Source organism: Bufo bufo, chromosome 9 (genome assembly GCF_905171765.1).
Source record: "Bufo bufo chromosome 9, aBufBuf1.1, whole genome shotgun sequence".
Lineage (NCBI taxonomy): Eukaryota > Metazoa > Chordata > Amphibia > Anura > Bufonidae > Bufo > Bufo bufo.
In genome coordinates this window covers 50,101,808-50,129,791 of record NC_053397.1, presented here as the reverse complement: position 1 = coordinate 50,129,791, position 27,984 = coordinate 50,101,808, and the positions used below count along the sequence as shown (strand labels likewise).

At 42.7% G+C, this 27,984-nt stretch overlaps 1 protein-coding gene across 1 annotated transcript in view; it reads right to left on the bottom strand.

Annotated features, from left to right (window-relative positions):
* Positions 1–27,984, bottom strand: part of SNX7 (sorting nexin 7) — a 95,966-nt gene that overhangs the window by 19,666 nt on the left and 48,316 nt on the right. The window contains exons 7-8 of the mRNA XM_040406797.1: positions 23,009–23,095; positions 5,779–5,931 (exon numbers count right to left, since the gene is read on the bottom strand). Of these exons, the coding sequence (XP_040262731.1) occupies positions 5,779–5,931; positions 23,009–23,095 (240 nt within the window). The remainder of the gene's footprint in view (positions 1–5,778; positions 5,932–23,008; positions 23,096–27,984) is intronic.

Here is a 27,984-nt window from a genome sequence, read left to right as displayed (position 1 = left end):
TGTAGGCAGACTGGGCATGCTGGAAGTTGTAGTTTTGCAACAGCTGGAGAGCCGCAGGTTGGCCAGCCCTGCTCTAGCCCAATTAATTGGGGAATCCCTTTGGATAAAAGAATAACAGTATCGAAAGACTGCAGATATACCTAAGAGGTCCCCGCACTACAGGATGTATCATGCTGAAACATATTATAGTGGTTCTCAAATTTCTTTAATTCTGCTATAACCATGCATGAGAACTGCTGCAATCCTTTGTTACAAAGCGGATGAGAAGCTGCTGTGTCTGCTGAACAGATTTGGCCTAGTGCTATTACAAAGTGCGTTATCCTGGCAATACCTTAGGGTACTTTCACACTAGCATTTTTGTTTTCTGATATTGAGTTCTGTCACAGGAGCTCAATACTCAATAAAAGTTTTATCCTAATGCATTCTGAATGGAGAGCATTCCATTCAGGAAGCATCAGTTCAGTCCCTCTTATCCGGTATTTCAATGCATTTGTCAGACGGATCTGCATCCCGATCCGTGTGACAAAAGCCATCAGTTTGCGTCCGGATTGCCGGATCAGGCAGGCAGTTCCGGCAACAGAACTGCCTGCCGGAATCCTCTGCTGCAAGTGTGAAAGTACCCTTAGTCTTTACCCTTTAACCCCTGTACAGGGATCTGGACTCCGCTGCAGGGAAACACCAGGCTGATACCTCCTCGAGTAGTTTCTGTTCAGTAGACTGCTGGCTCATGGCGGTCAAGACCATTATCGGGGACAGGCAGAGTTTGTACAATCCAATAAATAGCCCGAAGTCAGAGCAGGCAGCTCAGGGGAAGTACGGAGAACAAGCTGAGGTCGTGTCAGGAAGCGAATGGTTAAATCCAGCTGAAGATCAGTACAAAGGCAGGCTAACAAGATAACAGCACAACTTTGCAAGACACTAGACTACTAGAATCAATTGCTCAGGCAGCCACCCTAGAGGAAGGTGCCTTAAGTACCACACGGTGGCCATGAATTGGCTGGGAAAGACAAAAGGTATGCGCATTGGGCCTTTAAAAGTCAGAAAGAGCTTTCTCAAGTGCAAAGAGGGGGGCAGAAGTAGGCCACAGCCCACACAATCTGAGAGGTGTTGCATTGCCCTAAAGGCTGAGCCCATCAAGAAGGAAAGGCAAGATGAATCACTGAGAAAGGCGGCAGCAGGATGGGTGAGGAATGCGGTGGCTCCGACCAGTGGGAGATGTGGAACGGCACTGGGCACGGACCTCTGCCATAACACTTAATACACTTGCATTAAAAATTAAGAAATTCTGGAACAAAACTGAGATTTGGCAGACCCTGGCTGCTGCTGAATCTTTGCAGAACATCCAGTATGGGCATGAGATTGTAAATATACGTTGTGCAACCACAGCCCCTTTGAACTCAACTTCAAGATTTACATTTTTAATGCACGTATATTACAAAGATTTGGTAAATCTCCACAGCTTTTATCTATCCTCCCGGCTCGCTCAAGCGCACCTGTCCTAAAGGTAATTAACTACCCTATATATTGGCATGTATGATAAATTATCTGACAGCCTTCATAAAACATACCATGAACTATCTCCGGCCTGCTACATTTTTAAATCGCGAAACACAATTACATGCTGAAGGTAATAATGAGAAGAGGTTAATCTTAGGCTAAGCGTTCACTTTCCAGTTCTGCCAATCAACCACCATTCACTCTAATTGGCTAATTTAAGACTGTATGTTATTCCTAATTAGGTTCTGCCATTTCTATGAGGTCTAAAAAATGTTTTCTGCTGTAAGAACGAAAGTAAAGCACAGACGGGCAGAGCCCAGATAACAAGGGGGATTTTCATTAAACATTCTGAGTGTAATATACAAAATCAGACTTTCACATTTTAATTAGTACTTGACCAGTGGCGTCACTGGAGAATTCTCAGCAGCTTTATTTTAGCTGTGCCATGTTCACTGCGGCCTCACTATTAGAGACACGTGGCTACATCTCCAGCTGTGAGTATTAGAAACTGAGGCACACATCTGTTCAGAGCTTCGGGAGGTTTAAGGTTTCCTTAGTTGGGAATCAAAACGTCAGTCTGATATTGCTCAAGTAGAATAAGTTCTGCATAAATAGTATTGCAATAATGAAATGAAGAAAATCCAAAATTGATCTCTGGGAAGACAATCGGTGGTATGCCAAACCACGGAGTGCATGTGTCTCCTGCTACTAATAAAACACTTTGGACTGCACAAACAGTGCTATGTATAAAACTCTTCTCGTTTGTGAATTTTGACTTATAGGCCTACATTGGAGGCTTAAAGGGGTTTTCCTGCAAAAGATATTGACGACGCATCCTTTGGACAGATCATGAATATCAGATCTGCGGAGGTCCGGCACCCGGGACCTCTTTTGATCACCTGCTAGAAGAGGCTAAGGGCTCAGTGAGTGCCGCAGCCTACTCCTAGGCCAGTGATGTCACCGTACATCAGTCACATAGCCTCATTCAAGTCAATGGGGAGGAGCTGCAATATCAAGCACAACCACTATACGATGTACGGCGCTGTGCTTGTAAAACTGCAGGGAGCCCATAGTGCTCACCAGAGCTCAAGTGAGTGCAGCAGCCACCTGAAACTGCTGCCTGGCGGAGGTGCCAGGACTCGGACCCCTGTTGATGTGATACTGATTGCTTATTCTGAGGATAGGTCATCATTATCTTTACCAGGATAACCCCTTTAAAGGGGTTTTCTATGTGTTTTATACTGATGAACTATCCTCCGACTGCCAGAACTCCGGCCGGTCAGCTGAGGAGGCCACAGCAGTCCAGTGAGCACCATGGCCTCTTCATAGGCAAGTGATGTCACGTTTAGCAGTCACAAGGCCCAGGCATAGCTCAGTCCTATTCAAGTGAATCTATGCGGTGCTTGCTAATCTGCAAGGGAGCCGCAGAGCTCACCTGAGGATTGGCCATCAGTACAAAACACTCAAAACCACTTTAACTTACCAGAGGTTTAGTAATGCGACTTCCTTGCAGGTTCTTCTAAGTCTTTTTTTCTAGCGCATGACACATTTGTTGCCCCACATCGGTACAAAAACTATAGACATTATGAGAGCATGCAGTGCTAGAAATATTGAAGAATAAAGAGGATGAGGTGAGTCATAACCGCAATCTGTGCATGTGCTAAAGGTGTCACTAACCAGAAAAAGCAGGCCAAAGAACCTCAGAGATCTCTGATCAATAAAGATCACTAACATTTACATTAATATCAGTTACCAGACAATCAAACATATGAAAGTCGTGGTCAGCAATCTGCAGATCTCAAGACTAGCGATTGTGAGATATCTGGCTCTCTATGGTCATTCGAAGTAGATAAAGGACAAAAGAGCTTTCATCCATGTGGAGTCTGGCACATGAAGGGGTCTAGAAGTTGTCTGACTATACGCCTTTTAGTTTTAAAAAAGGATGTCTAAGGGGTGAAATGATAAACCTGTACAAATATATAAACGAACCATTCAAAAAATATCGAGAGAAGCTTTTTTGTGTTATACCCCTTTAGAAAAAGGAGGGGCAACTCCCTACGCCTGGAGAAAAAAAAAGAAGATTCACTCATATGAGGCGATAAGAATTATCTACAGTAAGGGCTATGAATCTCCTCCTCCAGGAGCTGGTCACAGCAAATACAGTAGATGGCTTCAAAAAAAGGGTTAGATGACTTTTTATTTCAACATAACATTGAGGCTTATGACAATTTACAGAAATCAAGTTCTACATACGCTTTCCCTTTGGCTAATCCTTTCCTCTAAAGGAAGATGGACATTGATCCAAGATTTATTCTAATTGCGACATCTGGATTAGGGAAGGATTTTTTTTCATGACTATGAAGGCATCAAAACTATGAATTAACACATGTGGAATTATATACATAACAAACAAGTGTGAAACAACTGAAAATATGTCATATTATAGGTTCTTCAAAGTAGCCACCTTTTGCTTTGATTACTGCTTTGCACACTCTTGCCATTCTCTTGATGAGCTTCAAGAGGTAGTCCCCTGAAATAGTCTTCCAACAGTCTTGAAGGAGTTCCCAGAGATGCTTAGCACTTGTTGGCCCTTTTGCCTTCACTCTGCGGTCCAGCTCACCCCAAACCATCTCGAGTGGGTTCAGGTCCGGTGAATGTGGAGGCCAGGTCATCTGGCGCAGCACCCCATCACTCTCCTTCATGGTCAAATAGCCCTTACTTTCAAAGTTTTCCCAATTTTTCGGCTGACTGACTGACCTTCATTTCTTAAAGTAATGATGGCCACTCGTTTTTCTTTACTTAGCTGCTTTTTTCTTGCCATAATACAAATTCTAACAGTCTATTCAGTAGGACTATCAGCTGTGTATCCACCTGACTTCTCCTCAACGCCACTGATGGTCCCAACCCCATTTATAAGGCAAGAAATCCCACTTATTAAACCTGACAGGGCACACCTGTGAAGTGAAAACCATTTCAGGGGACTACCTCTTGAAGCTCATCAAGAGAATGCCAAGAGTGTGCAAAGCAGTAATCAAAGCAAAAGGTGGCTACTTTGAAGAACCTATAATATGACATATTTTCAGTTGTTTCACACTTGTTTGTTATGTATATAATTCCACATGTGTTAATTCATAGTTTTGATGCCTTCAGTGTGAATCTACAATTTTCATAGTCATGAAAATAAAGAAAACTCTTTGAATGAGAAGGTGTGTCCAAACTTTTGGTCTGTACTGTATGTCCAGACTAAATTTTAGTTTTTCGTTTTTTTAATACATCTTAAAAATAAATTGAGTTCAGATTGATGGGGGAAAATTATTTTTTTTTTAAAATCTTAGCACAAGGCTGCAACACAAAATTTGAAAAAAGTGAAAGGGTCTGAAGAGTTTCCGAATCCACTGTATGTCATCTTCTTAGAATAAGATCAGATTTTAAAGGGAAACTGTCACCGGGATTTTGTGTATAGAGCTGAGGACATGGGTTGCTAGATCACCGCTAGCACATCCGCAATACCCAGTCCCCATAGCTCCGTGTGCTTTTATTGTGTCAAAAAAAACGATTTGATACATATGCAAATTAACCTGAGATGAGTCCTGTCCCTGACTCATCTCACATACAGGACTCATCTCTGGCTAATTTGCATATGTATCAAATCATTTTTTTCACACAATAAAAGCACACAGAGCTATGGGGACTGGGTATTGCAGATGTGCTAGCAGCCATCTAGCAACTCATGTCCTCAGCTCTATGCACAAAATCCAGGTGACAGGTTCCCTTTAAGTACAAAGATCTTTTCGTGAGGCGACTTGTAGCATACATAATTTCATGTCATTAATCTTGAATAGTTTCCATTGAGCAGTTCTGTGCAGTGTTAGTAAAAACAATTTGTTAAGACACGGCTTATTACACCATAATATAAAATATAAAAGAATTTTACTTCTACAAGGGCGAAATTCAATAGTCAAAGAACACTAACAAAAGAGCAAATACTAGATTACAGTTTGTAGAGAACTACTCAGCCTAAATTGGCCAACCTTTTAATACAAGCATTCATTAATATGAGGACAGAGACGGGAGAGGAATCATCTATAGAAAGATAGATAAAATAATCATTCATGTTCACATCACTTAATCTTCTGAGGTTGGTATTTTCTTATATTCCCCTTACGAGAGACATAATGTAAAAGCGCAAAAATAAGATGTGAGAGATCTTCAAGGGGCTGCTAATTAAACTGTGCACATGTATTAATTAGGTCTCATAATAAAACACTGATTATAGATTACCTCTTCATAATGGTTGATCCTGCTGTCGGCCATGTTTATAAACGTAGCTTTTAAGTCAGTCCGCATGTTTTTTTTCCATCGCTCCCAGTCAGCTTTCAAAGCATTATTGGCACATTCTACTTTATCTTCAAGTTTTTCAATCTCACCCTTCAACTGCAAAAAGAGCATATACTCACATAAAATACAAGTAACTTGTCTAAAGACAGTCGGATCTTCTAATGCAACTAAAGGAGTAAAACACATTGAGGTGTATTAGCCAAAGTAAGGCACAGCCATACTCGTGAGAATGCTGCTGTGAAGGAGTCTTGGTGCTCCAGCGAACGCTGCTGCCTCTTTGTTCTGTTAACCCACAGAAGTTCTGGAGATTGGGCTCCGAATAATGCAATGTTTATGGTCTGTCTGGAAGCGTTTTGAAGAAGCGTTTCATATGGATGTGCAGCATAGGTTGTATGTATGTATTATGTTCTGGCCAAGTTATAAATGACTTCTAAGAGACAGGGTTGCGAGCATGATCTGTGACATGAGCAAAAGTAAGCTTGCATGGAGGAGCTGGGTGCGTCAATCAACATAAAAATGAGATGAGCAGTGTATATACTATATTTTTCTGACTATAAGCCGCATCGGACCATAAAATGCACTTAGGATATAGATGAGGAAAATAAGAAAAAATATATATATTTTTCGTCAGTATCGGACTCCCATTTCTTCTTCGACCTCAGATCAGACAAAAAAAAATAAAAAATGAACTTGCCTCTCTTGCTCAGGACCATGCTGACACTCACCGACCCATAGTCTTCTACCATATAGTCTGATGTCATACAGTGACGTGCACAAATGTTCTGACACCGTATGCAGTCAGGACACTTGCAGCTTACGTCCTGCATTGGAGCCTTGTAATGCATAGGAAAGGTCATGGGTAAGAGAAAGGGGTGTGGGTTAGCGCTGCATGATCTGCTATAAGACATGATGGGACAGCAGACACATGACAACCCAGGGAGTAGAATTCAAGCATGGGGCAGTTTGGGGAACATTCTTTTCTGTTCCATGTAGAAGAACTTGACCCAACTGAAAAACTTGGCGATGAACTAGAATGGAAATTGCGACCCAGGGCTCTCATCCAACTTTAGTGTCTGACCTCACAAATGCTTTTCTGGATGAATGTTCAAAAATCTTCTGGATGAATGCGCAAACATTCCCAACGACACCCTCCAAAATCTTGTGAAAAGCTTTCCCGAAAGAGTGGAGGCTATTTTAGCTGCAAAGGGGAGACCAACTCCACAATAATAATAATATATATATGTATACTAGGGCTGCACGATAAATCGAAAAAATAAATCGAATCGCGATAATCAGCAAATGCGATATGGCGATTTGGCCGACCCAAAAATGCCGCGATTATATATGAAGGGGCCCCGCGCACATAACTGGCTTTGTGTGTAAAGTATTTTACTAGTGTGTGAAACAATCTCTCTCCTATTGATAACAGGTCCAGCCTCTGTACTCACTTTCACGATGAATGCACTGCAGCGAACGGCAGCGAGCGGGCCGGCCGGCGCGTGACTGACGTCACTTAGTAACGCTCCTGCTTCCTGAAGTGGGAGGAGCGTTACTAAGTGACGTCAGTCATGCACCGGCCGGCCAGCTCGCTGCCGCATTCATAGTGACAGTGAGTACAGAGGCTGGCCATGTTATCAATAGGAGAGAGATTGTTTTACACACTAGTAAAATACTTTACACACAAAGCCAGTTATGCGCACAGTTTAGGACACATGAGGGGACACATAGGGCCACGAGGGGGACCAGCATAAGATGCTATACGTCTTATGCTGCCCCCCCTCATGGCCCTATGTGTCATAGCACACATCCCCCGTAACAGCGTCCTCCACAGATCCACCCCATAACAGCGTCCTCCACAGATCCACCCCATAACAGCGTCCTCCACAGATCCCCCATAACAGCGTCCTCCACAGATCCCCCCCCATAACAGCGTCCTCCACAGATCCCCCCCATAACAGCGTCCTCCACAGATCCCCCCCATAACAGCGTCCTCCACAGATCCACCCCCATAACAGCGTCCTCCACAGATCCACCCCATAACAGCGTCCTCCACAGATCCCCCCCATAACAGCGTCCTCCACAGATCCCCCCCATAACAGCGTCCTCCACAGATCCCCCCCATAACAGCGTCCTTCACAGATCCCCCCCATAACAGCGTCCTCCACAGATCCCCCCCATAACAGCGTCCTCCACAGATCCCCCACAACACAGCGTCCTCCACAGATCCCCCACAACACAGCGTCCTCCACAGAACCCCCACAACACAGCGTCATCCACAGAACCCCCACAACAGTGCATCATCCACAGATCCCCCATAACAGTGCATCATCCACAGATCCCCCATAACAGTGCATCATCCACAGATCTCCCATAACAGTGCATCATCCACAGATCTCCCATAACAGTGCATCATCCACAGATCTCCCATAACAGTGCATCATCAACAGATCCCCCATAACAGTGCATCATCAACAGATCCCCCATAACAGTGCATCATCCACAGATCCCCCATAACAGTGCATCATCCACAGATCCCCCATAACAGTGCCATCCACAGATCCCCTATAACTATGTCATACCCAGCTGCGTCAGCGGCTCATATGGGAAAATCCAAGCAAATAGACATCTAGCACAATTCCCTTAAAATATTGCATCACATATCGTTATCACAATTTTTAGGGCCCTAATCGCAATCGCACAAAATCGCAGCCCTAATGTATACACAAAAACACATAAACAGACAAAAGATCCAGCTGATGACATACTAAAAAAACTTTACTACAAATGTGACTACATTCCAAGCACAGCTATCTAATTAAATATCAGCTTTCTATGCACTCCCCCAATGAAGACCATCTGCATCTGTTGTCTACAAATACACACATGAAAAAACAATCTTTGAGGTATTGGATGTCTCCTGGGTGAAAATGGCCCAAAATTTACTCACAGATTGTGTTTTCCGAATAGGAGAGCGAAATTGGCACAGAATAGACTCTGCACACGATGCTGGCATCTGCAATTGTTTAGTAATTGGACAGCCTGAATGATCATATTTGAAGACACGGATTTAGTTTAGACTTGCGGTCCCTAAAGGGAAAGACGTTTGCAAAGCGATAATTTAACATCAAGGTTCCAGTTACAAATATTGAACATGGTGTTGATTCTGAAACACAGGATTGGCATATTTTGTACAGTATAATAGCCATAAGATATTATGTACTGCATATTGCAAAATTCTGTTAAAGGGGTTATCCCACACCTGAAATGCCGCTCTCCCCCATATGGCCGGGCCCTCGCTCCCCAGCACCCGCGTCGCTTTTGAAGGCCGCATGCCCGCCGCTACTTCTCCCTGTGCGCGGATGAAAATATACGATGTTGTGTGGGTGGGGAGGGGGCGGCAGCCAATGACAGGAGGTGACCCCTTTAAGTTGACATCTACAGAAGCTGTGAGTTGTCATATTATCAGATATTCTGAATTACTGGAGGTAAGTCGGTTTATCAAATGCACTTTAGAGATTTGCCGTCCAAACCTGGCATTTTCTGGTGAGTGGGCGATAATCTAATGTCTGAATTTAAATGTCTGACTCTTTTGTATTACAAAATCTACAAAAAGCCGCTGTGACAGGCTGCGTTACAAAAAATAATAAACTCAAACTGAAAATAGTGAAACCATGGCAATAAGTGGTAATCAGAAATCGGCTGCAGAAACTTAACCACAAAATGGATGGGCACCCTTACACTCTCTGGTTAACTCCTTCCCAACATCGTAATCGTACATCACAGCGAGAAGTGACTTCCCGCAAACTGACGTACTAATATGTCATGATGGAGTGGGCGCAGGAGCTGTGCACGCCTGATCAATGCAGGGGCCTAGCAGTGACCGACAGCCGGGACCCTGTTGTAAACACCAGTGTCGGTGGATTAACCCCTTATATGCCGTGATCAATGTTGACGCGGCATATATGAGGTCCGCAGAGGGAGGGGGCTCCCTCTGTCCCTCCATCGGCCCCCCATGTTGCGGTTACAGGGGGCCAATGGCTGCCCTGGCAACCCCAGGCCTCACCAAGGCCTTGGGGTCTGCCATGAATGGAAGCCTATGAGGCCCAGCCCCCAGACTGGGTCTCATAGGCACACTGTCAATGCGAAACTGACAGTTTCAATGTAGTACAATGAACAATGTATTGTACTGCGATCAGAGCCTCAAAAGTTGAAGTCCCATACTGGGACAAAAATAAAAAAGTGAAAAAATTTTTAATTTATTTTTTTTAAAATAAGAAGTGCCCCTTTCCCTTCACTAAGCCATGTTTAATTAAAATAACTAAATACATACATTAAAATAGACATATTAAGTACTGCTGCATCCATAACGAATGCCTCTATAAAACATCACATGATCTACCCCATCAAGTGAACGCTGTAAAAAAAAATAAAAAAAAAAATTCTAAATAATAAAATTATAAAATCAAAACTGTGCTAAAACAACCTTTTTTTGGTCACCTTGTAATATAAAACAATCCAAAAAATCTAAAGTACCCAAAATGGTATCACTCTTTCTGCAAAAAAAAACAAAAAAAACGAGCTCCCACACAAGACAATCAGCAGGGGTGAAAAAAATGGCTTTCATTAAATGGCAACACAAACATGATTTTTATAATTTTTTTAAATAAAAATGCTTTGTGTAAACCTGAAACAAGAAAATAAAAATAGGCATATTTGGTATCGTCGCATTCGTAGCAACTGGCTCCATAAAAATATCACATGATCTTTCCTGTCAGGTGAACACCATAAAAAACGTGGTGACAGAACAGCCATTTTTTGGTTACCCTGCTTCACAAAGCATAATATCGAGTGATAAAAAAAATCAATAACTCCAAAATAGTACTAAGGAGACAGTCACCTTATCCCGTAGTTTCCAAAATAGGGTCACTTTTTAGGAGTTGCTACTGTAAATGTTAATCAGGGGGTCTTCAAATGCAACATGACACCTGAAAATTTTCCCAGCGAAATCTACCCTCCAAAATCCATATGTTGCTCCTTCCCTTCTGCGCCCTGCCATGTGCCCATACAGCAGTTCACGACCACATATGGGGTGTTTCTGTACACTGTAGAATCGGGGAAAGGGCTCATGCACACGGCAGTTCCATGCATTGTGGACCCAATGCACAGGCTCTGTGCGGATTCAGTAGACTGATCCAGACCCATTTAGCTTGAATGGGTCCATGGTCCGTCCGCACCGCAAAAAAGTAGTGCATCACTGCGTTTATTTTTTTGTTTTTTATGGCGTTCACCTGACAGGAAGGATCATTTGATATTTTTTTTTATAGAGCCAGTTGTTTCCAATGCAGTGATATCAAATATACCTATTTTTATTTTCTTGTTTCAGGTTTACACAATAAAAGCATTTTATATATAAAAAAAATATATAAAATCATGTTTTTGTGTTGCCATTTTCTGAAAGCCTTTTTCTTTTTTCCTGCTGATTTCCAGTCGTTATGGACACAGCAGTACTTAATAGGGTCTTTATTTATTTATGTATTTAGTTATTTAATGGTTTGATGAAGGGGAAAGGAGCACTTTTTATATACATATAAAAAAAAATACATTTTTTTTTTTCACTTTTTATTTTTGTCCCAGTATGGGACTTAAACTTTGAAGCGCTGATCGCAGGTTCAATGCAGTACAATACATTGTGCTACATTGAAACTGTCAGTTTCGCACTGACAGTGTGCCTATGAGACCCAGCTTCCATACATGCCGACCTACTGTTTGCCGGCCATGTGCATGAGCCCTAATAAATACTGAGTTTTGTATGGTTAACCCTCACTGCCTTACAGGAAAAATGGAAAATCTGCAAAAAGAAGTGTCTTTTAAATTTCTCCTCTATTTTCCTTTAATTCTTGCAGAACACTTAAAAGGGTTGACAAAGTTAGAAAAATTATATTTGAATAAAATGAGGGGTGTCGTTTCTAAAATGGGGTCATTTATCAGTGTTTTCTATTATGTAAGCCACACAAAGTGACTTCATAACTAAATTGGTCCTTAAAAAGCGGGTTTTGGAAATTAAAAAAAAATTCAAAAAATTGTAATCCATCTAACATCCTAAAAAATGAAAGGACATTTACAAAATGATGCCAACATAAAGTAGATATATCAGGAATGTAAACTAATAACTACTTTATGAGGTATCATTCCGACTTAAAAGCAGAGAAATGCAAATTTTGAAAAATAAAAATATGTAAATTTTGGATTTTTTTTATAAAGAATTTTGACTCAAATTTACCAATAACATGAAGTACAATGTGTCATGAGAAAACAATCTCAGAATTATGTGGATAAGTAAAAGCATCCCAGAGTTACCGTGTTACCACATAAAGTAACATATCCGATTTTCAAAAATGCCTGGTCAGGAAGGTGAAAACTGAAGAGGTTAGTCTCACTTATAAAGTCGTTGTAGGAGGCAATGCTGAAAAGGCACAAACTTTACTAACAAATAACACCATCTAAAATCTGATCTGTGATTTATGCAACTACAATATCTTGACAGCTCATCTGCCGGTCAATTAAAAGAAAGTCTAAGCATCAAACAATGAGGAGCACAGGGCTAATGCCTGTGGACAACATCTGGACAGCAAGTGCTCCAGTGACAGCCAATTAATGAGGCAGCCATGGAAGAAGTAGTGAACAGTGACAGACATAAATAAAAGACAGAGAGGGCAGCGATAGACTTGGGAGTAGAGGATCAAAAAACATCAAATCGACTTTCTTCACAAAAACATCAAACAGCTGATGGGCTGCTCTGCATGTCTTCAGAAAACAGTCCAAGTGAATTACAGTCAGGCCGCCGTTTATTGAACTTCTGCTCATGAATTTAATAAGAAAATTCAAGTTTTCTTATTTGAAATTACAGCCAGTGATTTTAGCGTCCGCAACTCCCAGAGTTAATGGAAACTTTTACAATCAATAATTTAAAAACAAAAAAGATTTTTTTATTTAAATCAGATTTTTTTTTTTTATATAAAATGCTTTTTGAGGAAAATATATTACCATCCAAAGGTTATTCCATCATAAAACAAAGATTTGTTTTTTAATTATGTAGAATAAGGCTGTACGTGGACTCCCATATTGTTGAATGGATTAGGCAATGGTTGAGGGACAGGCAACAGAGGGTTGGAGTCAATGGAGTATATTCAGACCATGGTCTTGTTACCAGTGGGGTACCTCAGGGATCTGTTCTGGGACCCATATTGTTTAATATCTTTATCAGCGAAATTGCAGAAGAAGGCCTCGATGGTAAGGTGTGTCTTCTTGCTGATGACACAAAGATTTGTAACAGGGTTGATGTTCCTGGAGGGATACACCAAATGGAAAAGGATTTAGGAAAACTAGAGGAATGGTCAAAAATCTGGCAACTAAAATTTAATGTTGATAAGTGCAAGATAATGCACCTGGGGGGTAAAAACCCAAGAGCAGAATATAAAATCTGTGATACAGTCCTAACCTCAGTATCTGAGGAAAGGGATTTAGGGGTCATTATTTCAGAAGACTTGAAGGTAGGCAGACAATGTCATAGAGCAGCAGGAAATGCTAGCAGAATGCTTGGGTGTATAGGGAGAGGAATTACCAGTAGAAAGAGGGAGGTGCTCATGACGCTCTACAGAGCACTAGTGAGACCTCATTTGGAGTATTGTGCGCAGTACTGGAGACCATATCTCCAGAAGGATATTGATACTTTGGAGAGAGTTCAGAGAAGAGCTACTAAACTGGTACATGGATTGCAGGATAAAACTTACCAGGAAAGATTAAAGGACCTTAACATGTATAGCTTGGAAGAAAGACGAGACAGAGGGGATATGATAGAAACTTTTAAATACATAAAGGGAATCAACAAGGTAAAAGAGGAGAGAATATTTAAAAGAAGAAAAACTCCTACAAGAGGACAGAGTTTTAAATTAGAGGGGCAAAGGTTTAAAAGTAATATCAAGACGTATTACTTTACTGAGAGAGTAGTGGATACATGGAATATCCTTCCTGCAGAAGTGGTAGCTGCAAATACAGTGAAGGAGTTTAAGCATGCATGGGATAGGCATAAGGCCATCCTTCATATAAGATAGGGCCAAGGGCTATTCATAGTATTCAGTATTTTGGGCAGCCTAGATGGGCCAAATGGTTCTTATCTGCCGACACATTCTATGTTTCTATATGTGTAATTTTTTTGGTAAATAAATTCCATTAATCCATTCACAATGTCATGCTCTTCCAGAGGTTTTTGTAAGATTATTGGTCAGTTTCTCTGCCAACAAGATATTATCACAGATGCTTGGTTTACTTTTGCAGTTTTCAAAACTGAATTTGACTCAGCAGAGATCACATGCCGCCTCTTCACAGCAAAAATGTTATAACATGAACAGAGTTGAGAAAAATACCTTAATCCTAACTTCTAAAAAACTATGAATACAGAATCTACCTAATCAAACTAATATGAAAAGTTGTTATTCTAAAAATCTTCATCTACTTGCATATTATAAGTTATACCAGCAAGAATTAGTCTTTATGTAGAAAACTATGATTTAAATTAAGCCTTACTGACTAGTGATTTAAATCATTTTGATTTAAATCAAATCCACCCTGATCAAATGTGTACCGAGAGACCCAGACTTCCCAGTATCATTATTTAGAGGCCACCTTGAACTTTGTCACAACCATTCCTAAGCAATTTTTGCAGTGTGGCAGGGTGCATTATCCTGCTGAAAGAGGCCAATTGCAGGAGGGAACACCATTATCATGAAGGGGTGTACTTGGTCTGCATGTTCAGGTAGTTTGTTGGTGTTAAAGTAACATCAAAATGAATGCTGGACCCAAGGATTTCTAGCAGAACATTTCTCGGAGCACCATGGTGGGCTTGCTTTTTTCCCCACAAAGGATCATGGTGCCATCTCTTAACCACAGTCAATTACCATCCGAATAGTCTAAAGAAAAAAATTAGACCAGGACACCTTCTTCCACTGCCTAATAGTCCAGTCGTAACGCTCACTGTAGGTGCTTTTGGTGGTGGACAGGGGTCTTCATGGGGACTAAGTGTTCTGACATATTTCTATTATTGACAACATTAACTTATTAAGCAGTTTGTGCTACACTAGATCTTCTGTGGACTAGGTGGGTTGACCTTTTCTCCCCACGTGCATCAATGAGCCCTGGATGTCCAGGACTCTGTCTCTGGTTCACTGGTTACTCTTCTTTGGACCATTTCTGGTAGTTACTAACAGTTATATACAGGGAACAACCCATAAGAACTGTGTTTTGGAGAGGTTGTGACCAGTTGTCCAGCCATCACAATTTGGCCCCTTTGAAAGTGGCTCATATTCTTACACTTGCTCATTTTACCTGCTTTCAACACATAAACTTTAAGAGCTGACTATGCGCTTGCTGCCCAATTTTGCCCACCTTATAATAGGTGTCACTGAAACTAAAATAATCAGTGCACATATACAGTATTCATATTATCATCCAATACATGCAGTAGGATATTATAGTGTTGTAATCTACAGAGTTTAGATGACATGGATCATACGACATTATATTACTGGGCCTATGGAGACTGGATAAAAGGGACACAAAAAGAATCTCAGCAAAAAGTATGTAACAAAGATCAAAAGAGCAAAAATTCCCTTAAAAAGGGTTGTCCGGGTTCAGAGCTAAAACCGGACATATCCCCATTTTCACCCAGGCAGCCCCCGATGCTCTCCCTTGCCCTGCGCTATACAGGGCAAGGGCTGTTTTGTTTATATTTTTACACTGCTAGGCGGAGGCTTCCACCTAGCAGTGTTGTCGGTGACGTCACCGGCTCTGATGGGCGGCTTTAGTGCTGCCCTAGCCGTTTTACAGGCTAGGGTAGCGCTAAAGTCTGCCCATTAGTGACGGTGACGTCACCAGGCTCACTGCTAGGCGGAAGACTGCGCCTAGCTTTCCCCATGAAGAGCCCGGTACGTCATCTCCAAAAAAAAAAAAAAAAGCTTTTGCCCTGTGCGATTCAGAGCAGAGCAAAGGAGAGCATCGGAGTATGAAATGCTCTGATGCTAACATTGGGGGGCTGCCTGGGTGAAAATGGGGATATGTCCAGGTTCAGCTCTAAAAGAGTAAAATGCAATCATAAAAGATTGCCCCAAAGGTGCCCATAGTCTTTAAACTGGGATCCAACAATAAATATAATCCAGAACCAATCGGGTCCCATTCATACTGAATTAGGTACCCATACAAGTTGCAATCAAGCCGCTGTAATGTATGCAGATGACCGCCAACTACCATGGTTTCTCTAAAGTACAGATGAAGCAAATGATTTTTAATGTGCTTTACATGTACTGGCAGTAAACCTATGGCAGGACACAGCAGTGTATTGGCTGGCTGAATGAGAGGATTTAGATGCAGCTCAGGGGCGTATGGCTGATTTTAGCCAATTTGCATATTTTTGCAGCATTGACTGAAATGAAGTCTCCATACATCTACTAGATCTCTCAATGAGAACCAGAACATTCTCCTGAGCTTACAAGGTAAAAGATGAGGGATAGAAATAGGATCTTGGGTTAAAGTTGGATTTAGACAAACCAATAATTGTACACATAATTATAAAAGAAGGAGACACCGCGCTACACCTAAGTCCCTGACCCTTATTAACCTCTGGTTCCGGTCGTGTCAAACCTATCCACCTCAGTTAGCAAATAGCAAGGTTACCTTGATTCTGATGTGTGGAACTAGGGGACCACCTTCTCGGGCGTTCCAATGTACACGTTCTCTTCTGCGCAGAGGCGAAATAGCAGGTAAAAAGTAGGCTATATGGAGTTCGCCCCGGCCGGTAGCGAAACTCCGTTTGTACTTACGCTCACAAGGGGAGCTGGTGACGTCACCTGTTGAGCTACGGACTGCTGTAAGCACCAAAAAACCTTCCTACGCGTTTCGAGTGCACGGCACTCTTCGTCAGGGAATCGCTCTAGTGCCTCCAGTAGCTTCCTTTTTTTCAGCTTTGGTTATATTACTCATAAATTTTGATCTTTTTGATATTTTTATTTTCTTGATGTCCCTTGTAACCAAGTTCATAAAAGTATTTAGTGCTGTAGAATATTCGTTTATTGGGTCGAATCGAGACCTAGGTTTCAAGCTTGTGTGTTTAAATGGGTCATTATTTATTTCTATTTCTTCTTTTCGATCCCTATTTTTATTCTTTTTCATATAATATTTCTTTAGGGCTATGTGCCTCATAAATTTTGTTAAAGTAGGTTGTTGGGGCGAACTTGAGCCCTTTCTTTAAGATTTCTTCTTCTCCTTCGCACCCACGAAAAAATGCGCGGCCATAATGAATATCAAAAAAGCGAATGACAAGCAGAAGTTAAAAGGATTTTTTCCTTGTAAAAAATGTATGGTATGTAAAAAAATCGCAGAAACATACCAGCAAAATGAGTCAAATAAGAAATGAGGACGGTACCTTTGAATATAACATCCGGGATTATATAACATGCAGTACCAAAGGAGTAATTTATGCCATAAAATGTCCTTGTGAAAAGTTATATATTGGGCGCACTAAGAGACAACTAAAAAAACGATTGAGTGAGCATATATATAATATAAATAAAAAATCGGAAGGGCATCCTCTGTCCAGACACTATGCAGTAAAGCATAATGGAAAATTTGACGGATCCTCCTTTTTTGGTATACAAATAGTTAAAATGGACATACGGGGAGGCGACTTTATTAAAGACATGTCTAAAAAAGAAACCCAATGGATTTTTAATATGAACACACTGGTCCCGAATGGTTTAAACTCAGAAATTGAGTTATTTGGTTTCGATTAAACATATTGAATATATTTTTACCGTTAAACTTCTGCAGCTGGAGCCAATTAAGATCATGAGCAGGTAGAATAAAAGGAAGCTACTGGAGGCACTAGAGCGATTCCCTGACGAAGAGTGCCGTGCACTCGAAACGCGTAGGAAGGTTTTTTGGTGCTTACAGCAGTCCGTAGCTCAACAGGTGACGTCACCAGCTCCCCTTGTGAGCGTAAGTACAAACGGAGTTTCGCTACCGGCCGGGGCGAACTCCATATAGCCTACTTTTTACCTGCTATTTCGCCTCTGCGCAGAAGAGAACGTGTACATTGGAACGCCCTAGAAGGTGGTCCCCTAGTTCCACACATCAGAATCAAGGTAACCTTGCTATTTGCTAACGGAGGTGGATAGGTTTGACACGACCGGAACCAGAGGTTAATAAGGGTCAGGTGACTTAGGTGTAGCGCGGTGTCTCCTTCTTTTATAATTATGTGTATAACCCGTTTATAACAGCTATTACGGAGCTGTTTTTGACACTGCTGCTTCAATATTGCAATTAGCGCCGGTGGTATATATTATTGTAAAACCAATAATTGGCCAGATTATCGGGAACCACAGTTCCTGCGAATGCTTGCTTCCCATAGTCCAACCATCGAAATGTGCCGCTGATCACCCAATGAATAAGCAAAACGCTCGTTCATTGGGTGATCCTGTAGTTCGTGCAGGCACCACCAATCATCGTTTCTGGGCAGCAGAATGTGCCGTCTAAACAGCGATCTGCTGCCCAGGAACAATGATTGTGTATGGGGACGAGGGATTGCAACAGCGATCCCTCATCATACTGTAGAGGAGATTGCTGCATGTAAATGCAGAGGTCTCCTTCATTGAGCGAGCAGCCAACTGTCAGGAAGGAACGCTTCTATCCCGACATTGTGCCGATCCATCGGCCCCGTCTAAATCCGGCTCAAGTGTAACCTGTGTTTAAAACAGGGAAGAGAAGGTGATCAGAAGTTTTTCTACGTGGCAGATGTATATCTGAAAAAGATAACTGCTTTAACCTAAGCTTTAGTAGGGCTTGCTAAGCGGACAATGAGAGGGCTATCAGTCAGGACTCAGCTTTAGGCTACATGCACACAAACGTGTTTTATTCCCGTGTCCATTGCGGGTTTTTTTTGCGGACAGGATGCGGACCTATTCATTTCAATGGGTGATGACTGCATCAGTATGTCCGTTCTGTAGCCGCTAGGGATCGACCGATATTGATTTTTTAGGGCAGATACCGATAATTTGTGAACTTTCAGGCCGATAGCCGATAATTTATACCGATATTCTGGGTATTTTTTTTTTTGAGAAATCTGCTGAAAATTAATATGTTTATTGTTAACGTGTATTTTTTATTTTTTTTGTAAATCTTTTTCATTTATACTTAATATTTTGGTGTTTTTTTTTTTTTACTAACTTTTAGCCCCCTTAGGGACTAGAACCCTTGTCCTATTCACCCTAATAGAGCTCTATCAGGGTAAATAGGAGCTCACACTGTCCCTGCTGCTCTGTGCTTTGTGCACACAGCAGCAGGGAGCTGAACATGGCAGCCAGGGCTTCAATAGCGTCCTGGCTGCCATGGTAACCGATCGGAGCCCCAGGCTTACACAGCTGGGGCTCCGATCGGAGGAGCAGGGGAGAGGGGATCCTGTGGCCACTGCCACCAATGATTAATACTGGGGGGGCGCACTGCGCCACCAATGTTTTTGCTATTGGGATGGGGGTGGGGGGCGCACTGCGCCACCAATGATTAATACTGGGGAGCTTGGGGGGGGGGGCGCACTGCGCCACCAATGTTTTTACTATTGGGATGGGGGTGGGGGGCGCACTGCGCCACCAATGATTAATACTGGGGGGCATGGGGGGGGGGGGGGGGCGCACTGCGCCACCAATGAAGATAAGTCTCTCAATCATTCATATACAGGAGCCGGGAGCTGGCTGCAGAATCACATAGCCGGCTCCCGACCTCTGAGCGGTAGCTGCGATCCGCGGCACCTAAGGGGTTAACTACCGCAGATCACAGCTACTTGTCATAGAGATCGGGAGCCGGCTATGTGATTCTGCAGCCAGCTCCCGCCTCCTGTATATGAATTAATGAAAGACTCATCTTCATTGGTGGAGCGGTGGCCACAGCCCCTCCCCTCCTCTTATCTTCTCTCCCCTCATTGGCGGCAGTGGCAGCAGCAGCACAGGGGGAGGGAGACACTGCTTCCTTCTACCCTGTGCTCCGGAGGGAACACAGAGAGCGCTGAGAGCAGCGCGTTCTGTGTTCCCAATACGTTATCGGTATATATCGGCAAAATAGATGCCGATACCGATAATGGTCAAAATCCTCAATATCGGCCGATAATATCGGTAAGGCCTCTTTCACACTTGCGTTGTCCGGATCCGGCGTGTACTCCACTTGCCGGAATTACACTCCGGATCCGGAAAAACGCAAGTGTACTGAAAGCATTTGAAGACGGAACCGTCTTCCAAATGCGTTCAGCGTTACTATGGCACCCAGGACGCTATTAAAGTCCTGGTTGCCATAGTAGTAGTGGGGAGCGGTATACTTACAGTCCGTGCGGCTCCCCGGGCGCTCCAGAATGACGTCAGAGCGCCCCATGCGCATGGATGACGTGATCCATGTGATCACATGATCCATGAGCTTGGGGCGCCCTGACGTCACTCTGGAGCGCCCGGGGAGCCGCACGGACGGTAAGTACACTGCTCCCCTGCTCCCCACTACACTTTACCATGGCTGCCAGGACTTTAGCGTCCCGGCAGCCATGGTAACCACTCTGAAAAAGCTAAATGTCGGATGCGGCAATGCGCCGAAACGACGTTTAGCTTAAGGCCGGATCCGGATCAATGCCTTTCAATGGGCATTAATTCCGGATCCGGCCTTGCGGCAAGTGTTCCGGATTTTTGGCCGGAGCAAAAAGCGCAGCATGCTGCGGTATTTTCTCCGGCCAAAAAACGTTCCGTTCCGGAACTGAAGACATCCTGATGCATCCTGAACGGATTTCTCTCCATTCAGAATGCATTAGGATAATCCTGATCAGGATTCTTCCGGCATAGAGCCCCGACGACGGAACTCTATGCCGGAAGACAATAACGCAGGTGTGAAAGAGCCCTAAAACCGATAATCGGTCGATCCCTAGTAGCCGCCCCCAAAAAATAGAACATGTCCTATTCTTGTCTATTTTGCGGACAAGGATAGGCATTGTTACAATGGATCTGCAAAAAAAACTGATGACATACGGACGTCATCCTTTTTTTTGCAGACCGCAAAACACATACGGTCGTGTGCAGTAGCCTTAGTATGTAGCACTATTGACTGTGGTCCTCCACAGCGGAGAGCTTGGTAAAGATTCAATGCCTGCAGATAAGATGATCTCAATGAGTACACTGATGCCCACGTATGAATTCACCATCTATGGTCAAGAAAGTTTTCTTTTCCTGATCATAAGCGAGAACTAAGCATACAACTGCCTCACGGTAAAACATCAAAAATCACAACAGTCTGACCTGAACCCTAGTCACTAAAGCATGCTTTCTCATGGTGCTGCTATGATGGAGCAACTGTTACAAAATCTATAGTACAAAAGCTAATAGATCCCAATGGGACAGAACTCCTATCCTTATGTGTAGATATATCAGTCTACAGCAGGGATATAGCTTTTTTTTGGCCAAGCAGTATATAGGTCAAATTACCTAGCAACATACCGAAGGGCGAATCGGATCAGATGTAACACAACTGTATGGTACTGATAGGAGCAACAGAGCCACTCGGGGGCACAAATAAGGGATCAAACTACTTCAGAGAAATAGGTGGCAGTAGTGTTTGTAGGTAGCAGAACACGTTCTTGAACCATAGGATTAGGAGTAATAGATAAAACAGGTTCTTCCCAAATAGTCATTAGTTACACCGGTTATTAAAGGCATAAGGTGACTGGTCTTGTGGCGAGTGCTCGTTCAAAATGGCTGGAAGTGTTTGATGAATGGTATCACAGCCAGAACCTAGAAATGCAGAAGTGGTGGTCTACAGACAGACAGACAGCTTAAGTTGGATGTTGCAGGTATTGGCAAGTAGGTTTTGGAGATTTTAGCTGTAGATGTCCAAGAACCTACATTGGCATATACATGAGACACCAGCATCTGGCTAACAGTAGAAGTCTGCCCAGATTGGTGCAGAACACTGGCCCGGATTCTCCATAAATATTAATCAAGTTGGAGGAAGCTGGGACAAAGTGGGCGAACAACGAGGTACCTGTTGGTACAATTTCAGGACGGTAGGAAATGTTTGCTAGTTTCACCATGGTGCCATAATTAACTCCTTTATACCAATAAGGATCCCTTAGCTTTTTTTTTTTTTTACACTAGCCCCCATTCCCGAGTAATAAGCGCTGGAATTTTTGGCATCCAATATGACACGGCATGTGTCTGTTTCTTTAAGGGTACTTTCACACTTGCGTTGCCGGAACTGCCTGCCGGATCCGGAAATCCGTATGCAAACGGATATCATTTGTAGACTGATCCAGATGCGTCTGACAAATGCATTGAAATTCCGCATCCCCGGTGTCATCCGGAAATGTATTTATTTTTCGCATTTTTTAAAAGGTCTGCGCATGCGCAGACCAAGAAACCGGTTCGGTTTTGCCGTAACACTAGGTTCCGGATCCGGCATTAATACATTTCAATGGAAAATGAATGCCGGATCCGGCAAGTGTTCCGGAATTTTGGCATGCTGCGGTATTCTCTCCGGCCAAATACTGTAAGAGGGACTGAATTAAAGACATCCTGATGCATGCTGAAAGGAATGCTTTCCATTCAGAATGCATTAGGATAAAACTGAAGCGTTTTTTTTCCCCAGGTATTGAGCCCCTAGTCAGATACCGGAAAAGAATAACGCTAGTGTGAAAGTAGCCTAAAAAGGACTTGGATACTAAACGTATATGTAAACATGAGTGTTCTATGGATGAGTACACATTATGGGGGTCATTTATGAAACTGGTGTAAAGTAGAACTTCCAGTTTGGACAGCTCCTTTGGAATCTAATTGGTTGCTATGGGCAACTAAGCCAGTTCTAATTTAAACGACCCCTAATATATTTAGAACAAATTTTTACAACACAGTTTCTCCTTGACATTGCAGTGAAAAACATGAATGATAAGAGCTATGAAAATAAACATTACTGGTGAAACAGCTCTGATACATGACATCTACCGTCTTTCTCGACGCAGGCAGCACGCGGTGTTGTGTGGTCCACGTAAAGGTCATCAATCAAACTGAACAGCCCTCAAATGCTCCTAGAGAAACAGGATTTCACTTACAATCTCTTTGTCAGCTTTTCTGTTCACCAGAGCGTCCACTTTGGCATCAAGTTCGGCCTGAATCAGATCTCTTCTTCTTAGCACTCCCTAAAAACAAAAATTAACCTAAAATGAATACATCACTATAATACAAAAGGGCTCTGTAATTATATGTATGTCCTTTGTCACAAGGGTCATGATATATCTGCCTAAACCGGGTCATTTATTTTTATCTTTCTGCATCTTATTCGCTCTATAATTAAAATAATAATAAATATATATTATATTAGTAATTTTTGCACTTTATTACAAACACCCCCCATCCCACCCTCCCCAAAGTGGGGGGAAAAAAAGTCAGGGCGTCTAGAGGGGAGAATACTAATGAGTGCCTCTATTATGGAAGTGCCCATTAGTGAATGCAGCGCTCCGCGTGCGGGCTCTGAGCTCACCACTTCCTGGTCCTCGTCTGCCCCACGCTGTGACGCGCACACAGTATGAAGATGTTGGCGCGCTCGGTGACCCGACGCTGTGTGACATTGGGTCACAGCACAGTGCAGCAGGAAGACTGATGGATCTCGGGAGTGGCGACATCTGGAGCAGGAAAGGTAAGTAGATATTTTTTTCTCTTCAATGAGGTCTGATTAACATGGGGGTCTTCTAAACATTGGGAGTCTGAGGTCTGATTGGGCGTCTTATTGTATTAACATTGGGGATCTGTGGTGAGGTCTGCTTAACATTATGGGTCACATTAGCGGAGTAATCGCTCTGTATTCCGGCACTGCGCTGCGGCATTCGCCCGGCCATTTCGCTGTATATTTCCTGGGTTGTGGCTGAATCTCCGCCGGTCCCCATTATAGTTAATGGGCCCAGACGGCAACGCTATAGCTTACTGCATTCAGTCACTGCCGGTGGATCTGGCAGGGCAAGTCCTCATGCAGATGACTGTTTCTCATCCAAGTGTTATCTGCATTTTTTTAAGATAGCACCCTGATCCATTCATTTCTATACCATCTATAATGTTTGTGGCTCCATGTTCGCGTTGCAGACCCAGAATAATTTCTATTGATGTGAGAAAGATACAGAATGCACACGGAAGGTATCTGCATTTTGCGGATCCATGGTTTGCAGACCAAAATACAGACGCGGTAGTGTGCATGAGGCCTAAGCCTGACTGGAAGGGTAAGTGCCCATGTGGGCCAGGTTTCTATTGCGCTATACAAATTCTCATGACAGACCAAGTTCCCTAAGGGCAAGTTTTCTGTCCGGGTGCGATGCCTGTAGTGAACGCACAGCTTTCGGACTGAATCCTGACCCATTCATTTCAATCAGTCTGTGCACGTTTTCACACATCATCTCTGGGTTTAGAAGAAGAAGAAAAAAATAAAATTTAAACGTGTCTTATATGTGCAATTTTTCATGCAGCTCTAGCTCCATAGAAGTGAATGAGGCTTGTGTGAAAAAATGGATGGCATTAGGATGCAATGCGTTATTTTGTTTTTACTGATGGGTGCTTGCAGATGCAGATTGTTAGTCAGTTTTTCTTCAAGCACGTGAAAAACTAATGCAATCCAGATTATATAAAAAAATACTGATTTAACTTTTCCCTGAACAGATCCTGACACAATCCGTATCGCTCGCGTGAAAGAGGCCTAAGTCTATGAGGCCTGCTCTATTTTCACATTGAATTTTACCAACATAAATTAGTTTCATTTTGCAATGCTCAAAGATGTTTAAATCATAATTTATTTTTTTATGCGCCATTTTTAGAGACTAGTCCGAAAAAACAGCAGCTATTATGGAAACTCCGGACATGAATATACAGTACAGACCAAAAGTTTGGACACACCTTCTCATTCAAAGAGTTTTCTTTATTTTCATGACTATGAAGGCATCAAAACTATGAGTTAACACATGTGGAATTATATACATAACAAACAAGTGTGAAACAACTGAAAATATGTCATATTCTAGGTTCTTCAAAGTAGCCACCTTTTGCTTTGATTACGGCTTTGCACACTCTTGGCATTCTCTTGATGAGCTTCAAGAGGTAGTCCCCTGAAATGGTCTTCCAAAAGTCTTGGAGTTCCCAGAGATGCTTAGCACTTGTTGGCCCTTTTGCCTTCACTCTGCGGTCCAGCTCACCCCAAACCATCTCGATTGGGTTCAGGTCCGGTGACTGTGGAGGCCAGGTCATCTGGCGCAGCACCCCATCACTCTCCTTCATGGTCAAATAGCCCTTACTTTCAAAGTTTTCCCAATTTTTCGGCTGACTGACCTTCATTTCTTAAAGTAATGATGGCCACTCGTTTTTCTTTACTTAGCTGCTTTTTTCTTGCCATAATACAATTTCTAACAGTCTATTTAGTAGGACTATCAGCTGTGTATCCACCTGACTTCTCCTCAACGCCACTGATGGTCCCAACCCCATTTATAAGGCAAGAAATCCCACTTATTAAACCTGACAGGGCACACATGTGAAGTGAAAACCATTTCAGGGGACTTCCTCTTGAAGCTCATCAAGAGAATGCCAAGAGTGTGCAAAGCAGTAATCAAAGCAAAAGGTGGCTACTTTGAAGAACATAGAATATGACATATTTTCAGTTGTTTCACACTTGTTTGTTATGTATATAATTCCACATGTGTTAATTCATAGTTTTGATGCCTTCAGTGTGAATCTGCAATTTTCATAGTCATAAAAATAAAGAAAACTCTTTGAATGAGAAGGTGTGTCCAAACTTTTGGTCTGTACTGTATGTACCAGAAGATATGTAGAAGAATCCTACGCACTATAGCGGCTCAGAAATTCTGTACATTTTACTCAGTTATTTTTCCACTGGCATTACCCTCTCCGTGATATGGAAACCCAGCCAGATCACATCAGTAAAATTTACAGTTAAGCCCTGTCAACATTTATTTGACTCCAAAAACACAAAAGGCCTTGCAGCCTGTAATGGAGATTGCTAGAGGGAGGACAAGTCTAGATGAGCTCACCAGAGTGTTAGATGAGCCAGGAAAATGTGAATTAAAAGACAAAGCTGCTGGCATTAATATACAAGGAGCAAACAGAAACTCGCTGCCCTGATGAGAACTTAGATGAGAAATTGGATGAAATACTTGCAGATGCTTGAGGCCTACTGCAGACAAACATGTCCGCCCCGCGGCTGTGCTGCAGCCCGCAAAATGCTGGCCGCAATGCACGAACACCGACCGTGGGGCAGCCGCAGCACATCGCGGACCCATTCATTTTAATGGGTCTGCGATCCGGCCGTTCCGCAAAAAGATAGGACATGTTCTATCTTTTTGCGGAACGGAAGTACGGGACAAAACCCCACAGTGCTTCCGTAGGGTTTTGTTCCGCATCTCCGGATTTGCGGACCCACTGAAGTCAAGGAGTCCGCATCCGTGATGCGGAATGCACACAGTATGGTGCCCATGTATTGCAGATCCGCAAATGTGGTCCGCAATAAGGCCACGGGACACCTATGATCGTGTGCAGGAGGCCTAATACTGCATCACTAAATAATGATGATTTAGGTGCACCTTTCAAGTATCGGGTAAAACTTCACCATGAGAATTTTTGGATGTTCTAAGGACCCGGATTTAACAAAGTACTGGACACATTCTGTAAGGGAATCTGCTCTGATTTAACATCATGCAGAAGATAGTTTAGCCACACACATGCCAAATATGTTTTAATGGATGGAGTTCTGGTAATGGAGCCATTTTTCACTGAAGTGGTCACATTTGTCATATTTGAGAAGACCTGCTTAGCAGGATGATTGGTATTAGGCATTAGAAGATAAATAGACCCTGACCTTATATACCATATTTTTCAGACCATTTAACACACTGAAACATAACGCACCTAAGATAAAGAGAAAAATCCCCAAAAGCAATCGGACCCCATTGCTTTGCAGATCTAAGATCAGACCTGAGCTCCATTAGACAAAAAAAAATAAAATTAATTATTATTACTTACCTCTCCTGCTCCAGGCCGTGCGCTCTTGCTGCACTCACCACTGCCTGGTCTTCTTCTGAGCCCTGCGCTACACAGTGACCTGCCCTACCCTCGTGCGCTGGGCTGGCATATCAGATTCCAATCCCACCTAGGTCCAAGCATGTAGTCAGGAATTCCAAACACAGAGAAACACTGGTTTATTCAACAACTCGCCACGTTTCAGGGATATTATACTCCTCTTCACCGGGAGCAAAATAAACATCTTGCAAAATGAGAAGCTTGACCTACTAGAGGAGTGATGGCGAACCTTTTACGGACCGAGTGCCCAAACTGTAACCCAAAACCCATATATTTATCTCAAAGTGCCAACACGGCAATTTACCCTGAATACTACAGTCCGATATACAGGGTGGGCCATTTATATGGATACACCTTAATAAAATGGGAATGGTTGGTGATATTAACTTCCTGTTTGTGGCACATTAGTATATGTGAGGGGGGCAACTTTTCAAGGTGGGTGGTGACCATGGCGGCCATTTTTAAGTCTGCCATTTTGAATCCAACTTTTGTTTTTTCAATAGGAAGAGGGTCATGTGATACATAAAAAACTGATTGGGAATTTCACAAGAAAAACAATGGTGTGCTTGGTTTTAACGTAACTTTATTCTTTCATGAGTTATTTACAAGTTTCTCTTTGTTTACAGCCATTGACATGTCGCCGAGGTTAACGCGTGAGGAGCGGATAGAAATTGTGTTGATGTCTGGTGAACGCAGTAACCGGGTCATTGCAGCAGATTTCAATGCAAGACACCCTACGAGACGACCCATGTCCCATGCTACAGTTAGCAAACTGCTTGCTAAGTTTCGTGAAACTGGTTCAGTGTTGGATTTGCCAAAATGTGGACGCATGAAATCTGTCTCTAATGAAGAAACATCAGTGGCTGTCCTAGCTTCATTCAGCAAGAGCCCACAGCGTAGCACTCGCCGCATGTCACTGGAGAGTGGCATTAGTCGAACATCCCTTCGACGGATATTAGCT